The 15,702-nt window shown below is 38.1% G+C and overlaps 1 protein-coding gene across 2 annotated transcripts in view; it reads right to left on the minus strand.

Annotated features, from left to right (window-relative positions):
- Positions 1 to 15,702, minus strand: part of zbtb45 (zinc finger and BTB domain containing 45) — a 29,545-nt gene that overhangs the window by 8,173 nt on the left and 5,670 nt on the right. For both annotated transcript variants that reach the window (XM_028450850.1, XM_028450859.1), the window contains exons 4-5: positions 4,948 to 5,088; positions 44 to 314 (exon numbers count right to left, since the gene is read on the minus strand). In XM_028450850.1, coding sequence (XP_028306651.1) covers positions 44 to 314; positions 4,948 to 5,088 — 412 coding nt within the window. The remainder of the gene's footprint in view (positions 1 to 43; positions 315 to 4,947; positions 5,089 to 15,702) is intronic.

The raw sequence follows: 15,702 nt of genomic DNA on the forward strand, positions 1-15,702 counted from the left end.
TGATTCCAATTTATTCTCTTTACCAGCTTCAAAGGGAACTCACCGGAGTGGATGAACATATGTTTGCTGTAGTTCTTCCTGGAACGCAAAGATTTGCCACAGTGCGTGCAGTCAAACGAGGTCTCAGATCCCTGGGAGGAAGGGGATGGTCCAGCAGAGCAGGAGGTGGATGGAGGCGGGGCCGGGGTCATCGATGCTGGCGGTGGAGCCGGCTGACTGGGCTCTGTCCCTGCCATGGTGTCCATCCCACCCATGGGTCCCCCCACGTAGAAAGGAGCCGGCTGTGATTGACTCACTGGGTACTGGAACAGAAGCTGAGGAGCAATTCAATACAGACATGAGCTCAAGAGGAAAATCTCCTCACATACCAAGATATCACTCGTGTGTACTGGATAGACTGACCAAGATACACTCACTAATCTGCGAGGGAAATTTTTTTTCTTGCATGTAGTCAGCACAAACACATGCATGTTTATGCATCAACAATATACAAAGATAATACTGTACAATTACAAGTGTTACAAAACACAACAGACACAATTAGGTATATAAATGTTGTGTCTATGTGCTAGTTCTTTATTTAAAAAGCTAGTTTGATGTGATCCAGTGGCATACTTCTAGCTTGAGTTCACAGAATGTTTTATTCCCATGAAAGACCAAAATCAGTTAAATTGTGAAATGATTAGAGTTGAGGACTGTCTAGACAGGAAATCCAAAAGAAGTGAGATGGAGTAGACGAGGCAAAAAAGGGATTCAGTAAAATATGGTTAATAAATAAGGTTTACAAGTTCACAAGAGCAGAGGAGCAGTGGAAAGGTAGAAAGGAAGAATACCAAAAGTTTGGAGGAAAAAAAAGGTCGGTTTGTTCCTAATATTTGTTGTTGGGAAATAATGCACATGATCTTATCAAGTAAAACAAGCATCTAAAAATCTTAAAAGGCCTTGGTACCTTTGAGTGTTTATTTTATCTAAACTATCTCTGAAATCAAAGTTGAATTGAGCATCAGTGGGTCATTCCATGTCATTTCAATAAATGGCCCCACCACACTTTAATCTCAGAAAACTCTGACATTTTTACCAACTGTTCAGTGATTATTTAATAGGCTCACTGTACATTTTTAGTTTGATCAGGTTAATATTTTTAAGATATGGTCAATTTAGTGAGGGGGGTATGTTTCAATGTTTGCACATCCTTATTTTACTTCCACATAGGAAACTGACATTTGTTTTGGAATGCAGCTCCACCTACTCTTTCAGAATATACAAAAAGATCTGCTATACATCCTACCCGGTGGATATGCAAGGCCCTCAAATGTGGAAAAAAGGTTTGTCTGGGTTTCGAGCTCTAATATGTTTAGGCCTTCAGTAAAAAAACTTTACATATGTCTCAGCTCCCTGTAATTTGATCATCTTTGAGCTATGTACATAGACTGTTCAAATCACTAATGATTAGTCAGATATAAGCATTGGTTCTTGGGTGACAGTCTCTTGAAATCCAAAACAATACTTTTGTGCGTGGGATGTCCTGAAAATTTGTTGTAATGACATAGAATGACCCCGATATAACTACAGTGTTTGTAAATAAAGACACAAACATCTGTTAACAGTATTTTCATTTACATAAAGACATTTTTGAAATGCAAATGTATATTGTCAACAGGTGACTTAGAAAGAAATACAATTTTCTCTTTTTTTCTTTAATTTGCACTACATAAGAGACTGAATCCCACTGCCTGCAAAAATTAATTAAGGAAATGTTGGTCTGCCTCAGAACACCTGCCAATCAAACTGTGTAGGCAGGGCCCAAAAAAGAATCACAAATAAAGAAACACTCAAGAACAATGAAACTTAAAGCCATAAAACTTCTGTTTGTTTGTACCAGAGTGGATTCAGTGAATTTTTTTATGCAAAAGTTTCCCATTTGTCAATCACCCGGTCTTCTCAGTAACTAGATGACTTCAGCAATACAATAATATTTCAGATTTATTCAGACAAACTCATGTGTTTAATGTGAAGGTGATCATTTCTACATGAACATCATCATGATTTTTTCATTCAGATGGTTTACACTATTTTTAAGTTATTTACCAGTAAACAAACCAATTCACTTACTTGAAATCATCGCCCTTAATGGTAAAAAAACAAATAAAAGATAATTTAAGTCAGGGTACTTTTCAAACATTTTTAAAAATGTATGTAAGAAATTTAGCAAACTGGTTCCATGTACAAATAACATCAAACAAAAAGTCTGACAAGTTCTTTTAGTCACAGTCTTTTTACTTTGTTTAACTAAAGTGGTGTAGCATTAGCAACACTTGCTACATAACAAGGCAGCAGATCAGTCTAGTGATTTCCATTTGTTATTGAGGTAACATTCATGTTAATAAAATCCTACTTTAAGCAGTTTTTTGAACCCCTCATTTAACACAGTTTGGACAATCATATCTATTACAAGACAAAACGTTACTGCTTTGGTTACATTAGGCCTGGGTAATATGAACCAATATTCATATCTCAATATTTTTCCCCAAAATGGCAATAGACAATCCCACAAAGACCCTTTTAATAATCATTAGCAGCAAAAGATCAACATTTTGTTCCACTTTTGACTTTTTCCTTCATTAAGGCTGAAATGCATGTTGCTTCTTTCAGGGCAGCTCTGAGTTGCTGAAAGTATTTTTTAAACACAGTCAGGACGTTGTCCCTTTAAGGAAATCAGCTGAGATGCTGCGCAGCGGAGCAACGAGTTAAAATTGTTACAGTAGAGCAATACATGAGGTGCAAACACAGACACATGCAAACATCATTCACTGCCGTAAATGTGGACAGAAAACACAGCGGAGATGAAAAAGGCTCCGGTAAGTTTGTGTGTGTGTGTGAGAGAGAAAAAAAAAAAAAGAGGTTTGCTGTGCGCAGAAATGGATATATGGATATCACCATGGAGCAATATCGCTCCTTTCTCTCCATGTTTCAGCTGTCTCGTGCCGTATTGATGTCAGGCCAGAATCAGAAAAATCAGATGAGTAATTTACGCATGATCACTGATGGTGGTTTGAGAGTGTGCGAGACACAGCGCGCTAGATGATGGTCAGTAGTTCATCTTCAAATAATGCAGACCGATTGACAGACTGTGTAACTGTATTAACTCCGATCAATAGGATGGTTTTTGTCCCAATATGCCTATTTTTCATGGACTAATCAGAGCTACAGCTACAGGACCAGATGAGGCACCCACATAAATGAGGGAAAAAAAATATCATTAGGTTTTAAAGTTGTTGAAAAAAAAAAAAACATTTTATTTGTTTATTTAATTTTCTACATTATTAAACATTTGTGTAGCAGACAGAGAAGTCCATCTGCCTCAAATGTCAGCGCTTGTGCGCACTGACGTTTCCACATTAAACGAGCAAACCGCTCATTTAAATAGGGGGCGGTCTGCACCAGCTCTGCTCATGCACTAATGATTGCTGCAATCTTAGTGAATCCCGAGCAGCAGGTGAGGACACTGCGTCACTGAAGGATTTAGGGAAGCAACTTAATAACCACCCTTTATTTGAGATCTTTGTGAATCCGGCCCTCAGAACTGAGTTTCAGGGTGTACTCATACTGCCAGCTTGGGCCGTTACAAGCTCACAGCAGGAATCCCCCCCTCCCTGTCCCTTTTCTGGCACGGTAGAACGGACGTGATCACCAGCTCAACTCGGTTCCCACAAACAAACACGTCATCACGTTCATTTACGACACATATATGGCATTACGTCATCATTAAGCGATTCTGGGTTTGTCGTTGACAGTACATGCTGTTAATTTCATATTTTCTGTTGTGTAGGGTAACTAAACGTCAAGATTTACCCAGACACATGCTCTTTTCACGGCTGGATTATACAAACAAACTGGGTTAACGCAAAACGTTAATTTAAATGACCGTAACTGCTCATATTTGCTCTATCAGAGAAATACCATCAGTTTATGAAAGATAAGATGTTGCTCTTTACAGCCTGTGTCGGTAAATTTAATTTTCCTCACACGTGATTGAAACATTAAAGATGCCGCTTTGTTTTGTCGAAATCGACACAAGGAAAAGAAAGAGAACCAAAGTCTGAGTGAGAAAGAAAGAAAAATTAAAACAGACCACATAGCAGTGGATTTATTGAAAATGAAGACTCTTGGATGATAAAAACCACCATGGATGGAGGTTGAAAGGGATTTGAAAACAAAGGAGGAAATTGAGCCTATAAAGGTGAGATCAGTTTAATTTCTGGATCAATAAATGCTTTTGTGGAGCTAGTCTTAGTGTACATTAATACAAGATTAAATGGATGCTTTTAATATGTGAGAGTTTAGGACAGAGTATTTGTGTGTTTGTTTAAACTTTGTGTGTGTGTGTGTGTGTGTGTGTGTGTGTGTGTGTGTGTGTGTGAGAGAGAGAGTAATCTTAAAATTAAAATAAACATTTTGAATGTTTTGCAACAGCAAATTACTCTAAAATAACAGATGCACACACTTGGGGTATGTGGAAATTGTTGACAAAGTTTCAGGTCAAATAGACACCGCGTCGGGAAGATATTCGCTCCACAAACACACACGCACACAGAACTTTCTTGCTTTTAAAAGTAGATTTTCCAATTAGTCCAGGCTAAAATTTCAGCACCTCAGACCTGGAAATTACCAGAAGAAAAAAAAAAAAAAAAAAAAAACAGACAAGCTTTTTAAAACCACTCTAGTATTAAACTGATATATAACGTTCACTGATACTTCAAACAAAAAAAACATCAGTTTACTGTTTTGGTGATGTTGACTTTTCAACATACGTATGCAACACACTGAGCCGAGATCTACTTGTAAATTTTTACACTCATTCTCATATCTACTTTGAGGCACTTGCATGAAACTGTGGCACATCCTAAAATAAAGCTAAATAAATATAGCAACACTAACAATACTGACCTGGTTGTTGATGGACTGTGTGGTTGGAGGTGGAGTCGGTAACTTGTTGACCCTTCCTCTTGGGTTAAAAGCCATAGCTTGAGGAGGTTCACTTTGGGGCCAGAAACTTTCTGAAAACACCCCCTGCTCATCATAGAAATCCTGAAACAGGGAATGTGGCGATAAGCATGGACTGAATTAAGTCAAAAAAGTACGCAATAACAATAATAAGAAGAAAAAGTAGAAAGACACCCATATACTAGCACAGGATGAGTTCAACACACAAATAGACAAAGAAAAAAATTGGTTCTATTTTATAAGTAATAATTGATATAATGGATGATAACTTATTGATAACATTCTTCCACAGTCTGTGATTAATCAACTGTTAAAATCATTGAAAGCTGCAGTCCTACATCATGAAGCAGCAAACATCCTGTTGTCGATCATGATTAGAACCTATCAGAGAAAAATGGCTCAAAAGTTTTCGATCAAATCACTTTTATTCACCTGAACTACCCAGCCGAAAAAGGATGTTGTGATGATACAGGAAAACACAGCAGTCAAGTATTCAATTTTGTCGTATTTTGTTGTAAAATGTAAGAGTGACAGCCTTCTATGGCTTAAAACCTGTTTTTAACAATTTGATTTTGCTATTGGCTGAGAATAGCAGTTTGTGATGTTTCTCAAGCTTTTTGTGTCACGAATAAGCATTGTTGGCTCCACCTCTCCTTTAAAAGCTGGTAGGAGGGACTTGCACGTAGTAATCTCTCAGCCGTCAATGAGCATTGATTAACAGCTCGGTTGTGGACTGCGTTCAACAGCTGTGATTCTTGTTGCTCTGTGTTTAAAAGCTGGTTCTGGTCTAATCAGAGGGTTAATAAAGTTATGCGTGTATGACATGTGCCCTCACTATGTGACTCCTTGTTGCTGCGTGTCCATCTCGCTGGTATGTGTGAGTTGGTTTTCTGAAGCTCATGGCTGTAGAGCAGGGTCTGTTTGCCCATGTTTGTGTGTGCCCACCTGTAGCACTGTTGTGGGTCTTGTGGTCTTAACTGCTCTAGGAGCAACGTCCAAAATCAAGGCTCCGTAGATGGTTGGGCTGCCGTGCGGAGCTTAAACACATCTTGATGGTGCGGTGGGGGGGCAGCAGGGCTGTGGGCCTTTGGGGGGGGGGGAGTTAGGGATCAGGCTGGGGACTCACATTCCGGTATCTATCCATGCTGTATCGGTTTTGCGTTGTGCGGCTGGTTGCAGGTCTCATCTCTAACTGGTCTTGGGTGTGGTCTCCACGGTGGGCCAGCACGGGGAGTGGGCGCTGTGCATGGCTCAGGATGGTGCAATCTGCAGGGGATGGCGCCTGCTGTCCCGGCAGGTCGGGGTGCCTTGAACAGGTTGGTAGGGCTGTCTTGCTGTCTACAGGCCAGTGGGTCCGGGCTTTCACAGCTGCTGCTCTGCATTGGGTGAGTGCCAATGGTGTGTCTCCTCCCAGGAGCGGCAGCCCGTCCGTCACTCACTGTGGGGCATTCATGTTGACTGGTGAGCAGCAGGGCTTAGGTCACTGTCCTTATGCCGTCCGGGGTGGAGTAATCAAGCTGGATGGTGGCTGGTCTACGGGTTGGTGGTTGAGGGTGCGCGTGGGGCCTTGCCCGGTGGCTCGGCCATTAGGCACCCCAGCACCCTCCGGGTCTGATGGGCTCCACGGGCAGACTGGGCTAGTTTTGTCAGGGGTCTTCTGGAGTGGGCGGAGCGGGCTGTGCCCTTGCATGCCTGCTAGTGCTGTGGGCAGCTGCCCTCTCTTGGGCGGTGTCCCTCTTGGTGCTGCGCACGCACCACATGTTGGTATTATGGGCTGTCCTGGGCCGCATGATGATGATCATGCATGAAGCATGCCTTAGGCTTCAAGATAAGCTCATATTGGGGCAAAACCTTGGGGACATTGATTTCAAATATCAGTTTTAAGTTTAGGTTTAAGAACCCGTCATCTCCCTCTATTCATGGCCACCATCACACTTAAGCCTGGTGCTGCATCACCCTTTTAATCTCTCCACATTTGTCACCCGACTGATTCAGTAAATTACATTCCACAACACAATATGCTAGGGATGTAACGATTCACTCAACTCCTGATACGATTCGATTCACGATACGATTCTCTCACGATTTATTTTACAAAATGGGATTGTAGACATATGACTGAAGAATATTCCGTTATTTTTTTCCTTTTATTTTTCATTGTCAAAAGAATCCCTTGATAAACTATTCAAAACAATGCAATTTAACTAAAAATAAATCTTGAATGAAATAAATAAAGGAATAATACAAATGAAGAAGAAGCCTTTTAATTTAAATTCTGGTTCTATCGTAAACAATGCAAAACAGCATAATAGTTATTTTTCTTTTTAAAAGTGCAACTGAAAATGTATTTTGTTCCTTAACAAAACTTGAAATATTGACTAATGCTTGTGGACTCAGATTAACTGTAGGTCAACTTGGCACATCAAGTTATCATTCAAAGAAAAAAGGAACGCCAAATAATGCCAAAACCAAGCCAAAAACGAGGCGAGTTGGATACCACACCAGCAAGCCAAACCTGCGTGGAGGAAAAGGGCGCTGGTAGCGCCAATGCTACTTCAGAAATACTGAAGGAACTCAAACTATTTCGAACTGAAACGGCAGGGAACTTTGGTGTGCTGAGGAAGGAGGTGAGCGACATAAAGCTGAACTTCGAAGAATTAAAAACAAGGGTGGATGACGCCGAACAGAGGATTGCGGATAACGAGGACCGTAACATGGATCTAAAGTGCTGTTTCATCTGATGCGTAAACAAAAGTATCTTGAGGAGAAGTGTGAGGATCTGGAAGGCCGTTCTCGGAGAAATATTTTAAGAATTTACTCAGTAACGGAGAAAACAGAAGGCAGCAATATGATTGTGTTTATAGAAAAGCTAATTCGTGAGCAGCTTCGTATCCGGGAGGAGATTTACATTGAAAGGGTGCATCGCGTCAGAGAACAGGTGTCTCCGTGGGACGTGCTGCTGCAGACTTCACCAGATCTATCATCGTTTGTTTTCGCAGTTTTAAGGAGAAACAACGAGTGCTGCATGCTGCATGGTCACTAAAGGACATTCGTATTAACGATCAAAGGATATATTTTGACGAGGATTACACCACCGAAGTGTTCAAGGAGTGCGCAAAATACAGGAGTGCAAGGAAACAACTCCAGGAGCGAAAAATCAAGTCTCGCGTTCTCTACCGCGCAAAACTCATGCCGTTTCTGCAGGATGGAAAGACTAAGACTTTTGAAAACCCACGAGAAGCAGCTGAGGGTCTAAAGGACTTTGGTGTAACGATGGAAGTCCCAAGAAAAAAGCCGAATTGGGACTCAGCGCTGCGTGCTGCGGGATGGCAGTCCCCCCGCAGTAGGAGCAAGCATGCTCCAGCTGAGAAAATAACAGCCAGGGTTGAATCTCTTCGACTTTCCTTGAACAGTTATGAAAATGATAAAACAGTCGATGATTAAGGTATGTGGAGACTACATTGTGGCTAGTGCTTATTTGTATAATTAAGTGCAATGTCCGCAGTGTTTGAACATATACTTACACAAGCTGAAAACACAAGTGTATATGACTATGATGAACTGGATTCCGAATCAAATTTATTTCCAAACATAAATGATACATGTAAATATTATACAGACGCAGAATTTAATAATAATATAGAAACAGTTGGTTCATTTTCTCTTATTCATTTGAATTGTAGAAGCCTGTATTCAAATTTTAGTAAAATACATGATTATTTGAACACATTACAAAATAAATTTACTGTCATAGCTCTGTCTGAGACGTGGTTAACGGATGAGAAGGATGCGGAATTTCATTTTGAGGGATATTAATTGTTTTATGTCAATCGGATCAAGAAGAGAGGAGGGGGGGTTGCTCTTTATGTTAGCAGTGAGCTGAAATGCAAAACAATTGAGTGTATGACTACTGCAACAGAAGATTTAATGGAATGTTTAACTGTTGAGATCGAAATGAATAAACAGAGGAATATTGTTGTCACATGCATATATAGAACTCCAGGGTCCAACATAACAGCATTTAATAACAAGCTGGAGCAATTATTAGTTGGGATGAATGAAAATAAACTGTCTATAATTTGTGGAGACTTCAACGTAAATCTCTTGAATGTGTCTAATCATACTAGTAGTTCAGATTTCCTAGATTTAATGTATAGCAGAGGCCTTTATCCAACCATTACCAGGCCTAGCCGAATAACCTCCAGTTGTGCCACATTAATTGATAACATTTTTGTTAATATTTTTGAAAAAACGGTCAAAAGTGGTCTTCTGATAAATGATACAACTGATCATTTACCTATATTTGTAACTAATTTTTGTAAAGTAAAAACAGACAAAGAAAAGTGCAGTAAAGTTCTTCGGTCAAGAACTGAAGAAAGACTAAATACATTTAGGGATGATCTTATGAAAGAACACTGGGACAATGTTTATAGTACAAATAATGTAAATAAGGCTTATGAATCATTTTTTAAAAAGTATCTATAGTTATATAATAAAAATTGCCCAACAAAAATATTGAATGATATAGCAAAAAAAAAAACAACAAGCCTTGGGTAACAAAGGGTATATTGAAATCTTGCAAAAAGAAGAATAAGCTTTATTGCGACTTTGTAAAATATCAGACAGTAAATGCAGAAAAAAAATATAAAGCCTATAAAAATAAGTTGACTACCGTAATGAGACGTGCAAAGAAAGATTATTATACAAATTTGTTGATAGAAAACAAAAGTAATATCAAAGGAATGTGGAAAGTTTTAAGGGAGGTTATGGGCAGTAAAATGAATTGTAGTCTGCCATTATACTTAATGAACCAACAGAATACAGAGGTAAGTGGTGTACAAATGGCTGTTGAATTTAATTCATTTTTCGTCAATGTTGGTCCAAATCTTGCTAAATCTATACCACTGCATAACGAAAATAAAAGCTGGATAGGTGAAAGTAGAGTTATGCAATCACTATTTCTTGGTGAAGTTAGTGAGAGTGAAATTATTTCTACTGTCTCTAAATTGAAATGTAAATATTCATGCGATAGTGATGGCTTAGATATGTATATTGTCAAAGAAACTATACATTGTATTATTAGACCATTAAAATATATAATCAATTTGTCTTTTGATACAGGTTTCTTTCCAGATAAAATGAAGGTGGCTAAGATTGTTCCACTTTTTAAATCGGGTGATAGGCATAGTCTCACAAATTATAGGCCTATATCTTTGCTTTCTCAATTTTCCAAAATTCTGGAGAAACTCTTTGTTGAAAAATTTGATTATTTTCTTGAAAAACATTCCTTGATACATGATGATCAGTTTGGGTTTCGAAACACCCGCTCAACAGCTATGGCTTTGATGAAAATCACAGAGGACATTACTACAGAAAAATCACACAGTTGGAGTTTTTATTGATCTTAAAAAGGCCTTTGACACTCTCGATCATGGTATATTGATATCTAAATTACAGACATATGGCATTAGAGGTGTAGTTTTAAACTGGATTAGTAGTTACTTGGAAAATAGACAACAATATGTAGAAGATATAGGTCATGAATCTAAGTTAGAAACAATACAGTGTGGAGTCCCTCAAGGCTCTGTGCTGGGGCCGAAACTTTTTACTTTATATATTAATGACCTCTGTGAGGAATCAAAGATTTTACGATTTGTTCTTTTTGTGGACGATACTAATTTTTTGTATCGGGGAAGAACTTAGGAACATTAATGGAAACTGTTGAACAAGAAATGGGCCAACTTCAGAAATGGCTTAATAAAAATAAATTGTCGTTAAACTTAAGCAAAACAAAATGTATGTTGTTCACAAATCAAAAATGTCCTGATAGTGTTAATTTAACTTTAAATGGAATAACTATTGAGAGAGTGTCAGAATTTAGGTTTTTAGGAGTTCTCATTGAGGAAAAATTTAAGTGGAAGTCGCACATAGCTTACGTAAGAAATACAATTCGTAAAAACATTGCCGTTTTGAGTAAAGTTAAGTTTATGTTGAATTACAAGGCAATGAGAATTCTATATTGCTCCTTTATTTTGCCATATTTAATGTATTGTTTGGAGATATGGGGTATTTCTTATATTACTAATTTAACGCCCTTATTTCTTTTGCAAAAAAGGGCTATAAGAATAATTAATGGAGTTGCTCCAAGAGAGCACACGACAGGACTGTTTCTGAGGTCAGGACTACTCAAACTGATGGACTTGGTTTCTTTACAAACTTTATTAGTTGTTCATAAAGCAAAAAACTGTCTGTTATCGCATGGACTTCAAACCCTTTTTACTGTAAACAGTGAGACAAACAGAAGAAATAATGACTTAAAACAACCTTTTGCAGGAAATACCCTCAAAAAAATGTGCACATAGTTAACTTGTATAGCGATGAATGTGAAAATTGTTAAATTTACAACAACTGTTTAAGCAAAATCATTTATAATAATAAGATATAGAAATAAAATTTAAAAAATAATAAAAAAAGTGAAAATTGTTAAAATCGAAAGTTGATTACATCTGTTCTGGGCTATTGTTATCTTTTGGCATCGTTGAGGCCATCTAATTTGTAACGTTTTTGTTAAGAATGGGGTAGGAGTTTATAAGATTTTTTCTTCATCCTACTCCTGGTCTTTTCATGGAATGTATTATTGTTGTGTTTTCTGGATTGTTGTACCAATTTATGTTGCATTACCATGAAAAAAGAATAAATAAAATGAAATAAAAAAAATGAACAATTGGATTTAAAAAAAAAAAAGTAATTGCACTGATTTACGTCAGATATTTGTTTGGACCAGCAGAGGGCGCTGGTAACCCAGTGGTCGGTTGGCATGCAGATATCTTGCAGTGAAGAAGAGATGCTATGCTAGCAGATAGAGCTAATAGAAAAACTTGACTTTTACAGATATTCACGTAATATTTAAGATGTTCTTTAGGTGCTAAAGGGGTAAGGAATCATTTATGAATATGTTTAAGTGTAGAAGGCGGCCAGAAAAGAAAGTAGTAGCAGATTCCGCCCGCCGGTACACTGCTGGACAAGAGAAGGGATAAATATATAGCGCCCTCTGCTCTTTAAAAATACTGCGAATCAATTTTTAAAGTATCGATGTCAATCGTGACACCTATGAATCGATTTTCAACTGCCTTACGATTAATCGTTACATCTCTACAATATGCACAATAGTAGCATAGTGGCCCACCACAAATAAATAAGGCACGCTCTATGAATGTAGCATGTCAATACTGTACATTTGGTGGCGGTATGCAATGCCTTGTGCAATGTCTTGCTTCTTAAGGCAATTGGTCCACCAGAGGAGATGATGCAGAAGCAGGAAACAAGGCTTAAAATATTTTTTTCCTTTTTTGACAGAAACACTTTTCCCACCAAAAATCAACACAGCCCAAACAGGATGTTGGGATGATGCGACCAAACACTGTGGTCATCTAGCATGTCCGTGTAGGTTGTAGGTTGAAACAAACGTAAAACAATCAAAGTTACGCTCTCAAGTGCCATTTAGGTTTCTGTCACATCAACGCCTGACACGTGGCTCAAAAAAAATCCTGACTGCACATCAGCAACATGAATTCAGCTTTAGTCTCTCAGCGCACATTTCACAGAGATCCTCTGGTCTTCATTACAACTGATTTAATTTGACTCTTTCAGAAGCACAATCAGTTATAGGCCTGTACATTATTATTCAATGCATACATGAATGGGTCAAGTTTACCATATTTAGCATTTTATATTATTGTTAGAATGTCATTGCTAAATATGTAAATACATTTTTATAAATATTAATTTATACAATTGTAATGTTTTATTTTAGTTAGTTTAGTAACATACAAAGCCATAAATGCAACAGTACTAAAAATATTTTCTGCAGTGTTTGTTTTCTGCCTTGGTTTTCTATTTCTTCAAGAATTTTCATTTCGGTGCATTACTAGCAGTGTTGTGCTAGTTACTGATAAAAAGTAACTAGTTACCGTTACTAGTTATTTCATTCAACTTCATCAAACTGCTCAGTATTAGTCTTTACAAATACCAATCTGACTGAAACACTAAGTATTCTTTCAATGCCAGTTTATTTACCTGAGACCAGCAGAAACTGAAACTGTTACAAGGAATTGTGAAACAAATAACACAAAACAACCTGAACATTATTCAAAATTAAAGTGGCTTCAGCATCATAAAATGGTTGTGTTTAGCCCTTAGAATGAGCCCTTACAGCTAATGTACAAAAAGTAGCAACAATGTACAACAAACAAAAAACCTTCAAAAATAAATAAATGAAAGCAATCCGAATTAACATTAGGAATAAATTTTGACCAACTTTGCTTTACAAAAACTGCTATAAAACAAACAAATTACGTGCAAATAAACCACAAAACAGCTGCTCTAAAATTAAAACGGGAATTTTTCAACCTTAGCAGAGTAAAGTAAAGGCAGGCATACACTGTGTGATTTTTGAGCCGATTTTCGACTCTTGCGACTATTTTGTGGGATCGTGCGAGTCTCTGCTAGATCGTGTGTCGTGCATTGGGTAGTATACATGGGGAGAAGCTAATAACACCTCACGACCAGCTCCCGATCAGCAATCGTAGGTCGTAAGTAGGGATGTAACGATTAATCGTAAGGCAGTTAAAAATCGATTCATAGGTACCACAATTCACATCGATGCTCTGAAAATTGAATCGCAGTACTTTTTTTAACCAGCAGAGGGCGCTATATATGAACCTTCCAAAAGCAGACGTGACTGGCGGAATCTGCTACTATTTTCTTTCTGGCCGCCATTTACTGTTAAACATGCTCATAAATGATTCTTTACTCCTTTAGCACCGAAAGAATATCTGTAATATTACGTGAATATCTGTAAAAGTCAGGTTTTTCTAGTAACTCAGTCTGCTAGCATAGCTTCTCTTCTTCACTGGTGGAATAACTGCATGCCAACCGACCACTGGGTTACCAGCGCCCTCTGCTGGTCTAAACAAATATCTGATGTAAATACAGTAAAATGACTGTTTTTTTGTTTTTTGTTTTTTTAAAAGTCCAATTGTTAAGGCACAAAATACATTTTCAGTTGCACTTTTAAAAAGAAAAAGAACTATTATGCAGTTTTGAATTGTTTATTATAGAACCAGAATTTAAATTAATAGGCTTCTTCTTCATTTGTATTATTCCTTTATTTATTTCATTCAAGATTTATTTTTAGTTAAATTGCATCATTTTGAATAGTTTATCAAGGGATTCTTTTGACAATGAAAAATAAAAGGAAAATAGTATAGTATTTTCCCCAAAAAAATAAAGAAATATTTTTCAGTCATTTGTCAACATTCCCATTTTGTAAAATAAATCGTGAGAAAATCGTATCGTGAACCCGGTATCGTGAATCAAATCGTATCGGGAGTTGAGTGAATCGTTACATCCCTAGTCGTAAGAATTTCAAACACGTTTGAAATCCAGTTGCTCCTCGTGAGCTCCTCGTGAGGGTATCTCACAGTTGAAGCAGTGCTCACACTGAACATGAGCGAACATCGTAGGACTGCTGTAAAATTGACGAATTGTCCAGCCAGCTCCTGGTCCATCATGTCGCTGTCTTTTTTTTTTTAAAGCTCTTTTTGCTGATTTTTGCGAGCGTCTCTCCACTTCTGGGGTTTTCTTCTTCGTCTGTTTTAATGGTGACGCTTCAGTGTTCTTTTTCTTCTTCTAATTTGTACGTTGCATTTCTGGAAACAAGACCCCAACGTGTCGTGTATGGACGTACAGTGTGAGCAGTCAGATCGTGTCAGAGTGTCGGTCCGTACAGTGTGAGCACATGAATCGTGAGCTGCGCATATTCGGGCTCTGCGTCTGAGTCGCACAGTTTGAGCTGGAGCTGAGGGCCATGATTGAAAAAAAATCGCAGTCTATCCCAGCCTTAAGCTGTGCGTATTCCAAGAACACAGTCTACCGTTGAAAATGCTTATAAAAATAAATATGGAAAAACAAACTCAGCATTTTTCTCAGCTACACAATGCAAAACGTATCAGGCTAACGAGCTGCTGTTAGCGGCGACTACACAGAAGCGACAGGCTGCATATTTACAACATACCGTGCAATAGCTTTGCTGACCTGTCCCTGGATAACAGTCGCAGTCAGTTAAAATCCAGCCGCTGTTGTTTCGGTGCAAAGGCTTGCCTCACAGATTGGTAAAATAATGCCCGTATTTCCACTCTGAGAAGTTTATCCTGCTCTCGCATTGACTCGCCATGATTGGCGCGCGTGATGTAAACAGAGACGCCAACAATTCTTCTTCATCTTCTGTTTTACCGTGGTTGGCACGGCATCCCACAATAAAATGTAGCGCAACTGTAACAAGAAGTACATTGCAGCTAGCAAAGTAACAAACAAACATCATATTGTAATGGTAATTGCATTCTTTCTTTAAAAAAATATTGCATTAGAGTACTAGTTACTGTCAAAAGTTCACGCGTTACCGCCCAACAGTGATTTCTAGTTACCATAAAGACCTCTCAGTAGCCATACTCACTTCTTTGTCTTTATATTTGAAATATATACTCTGAAACTGTTTGGTGGGCGTGCCTGGTGCCCATGCTGCCGTTGTCAAGGTTTACCTCCGTGGTGAGATTATAACCCTAACCCTAATCTAACCCTAGCATAATCCAATAAACAAATAAAACATGTCCGTTCACTTTAAAAAACAAAAATAAACAA

Source organism: Gouania willdenowi, chromosome 1 (assembly GCF_900634775.1).
Source record: "Gouania willdenowi chromosome 1, fGouWil2.1, whole genome shotgun sequence".
Lineage (NCBI taxonomy): Eukaryota > Metazoa > Chordata > Actinopteri > Blenniiformes > Gobiesocidae > Gouania > Gouania willdenowi.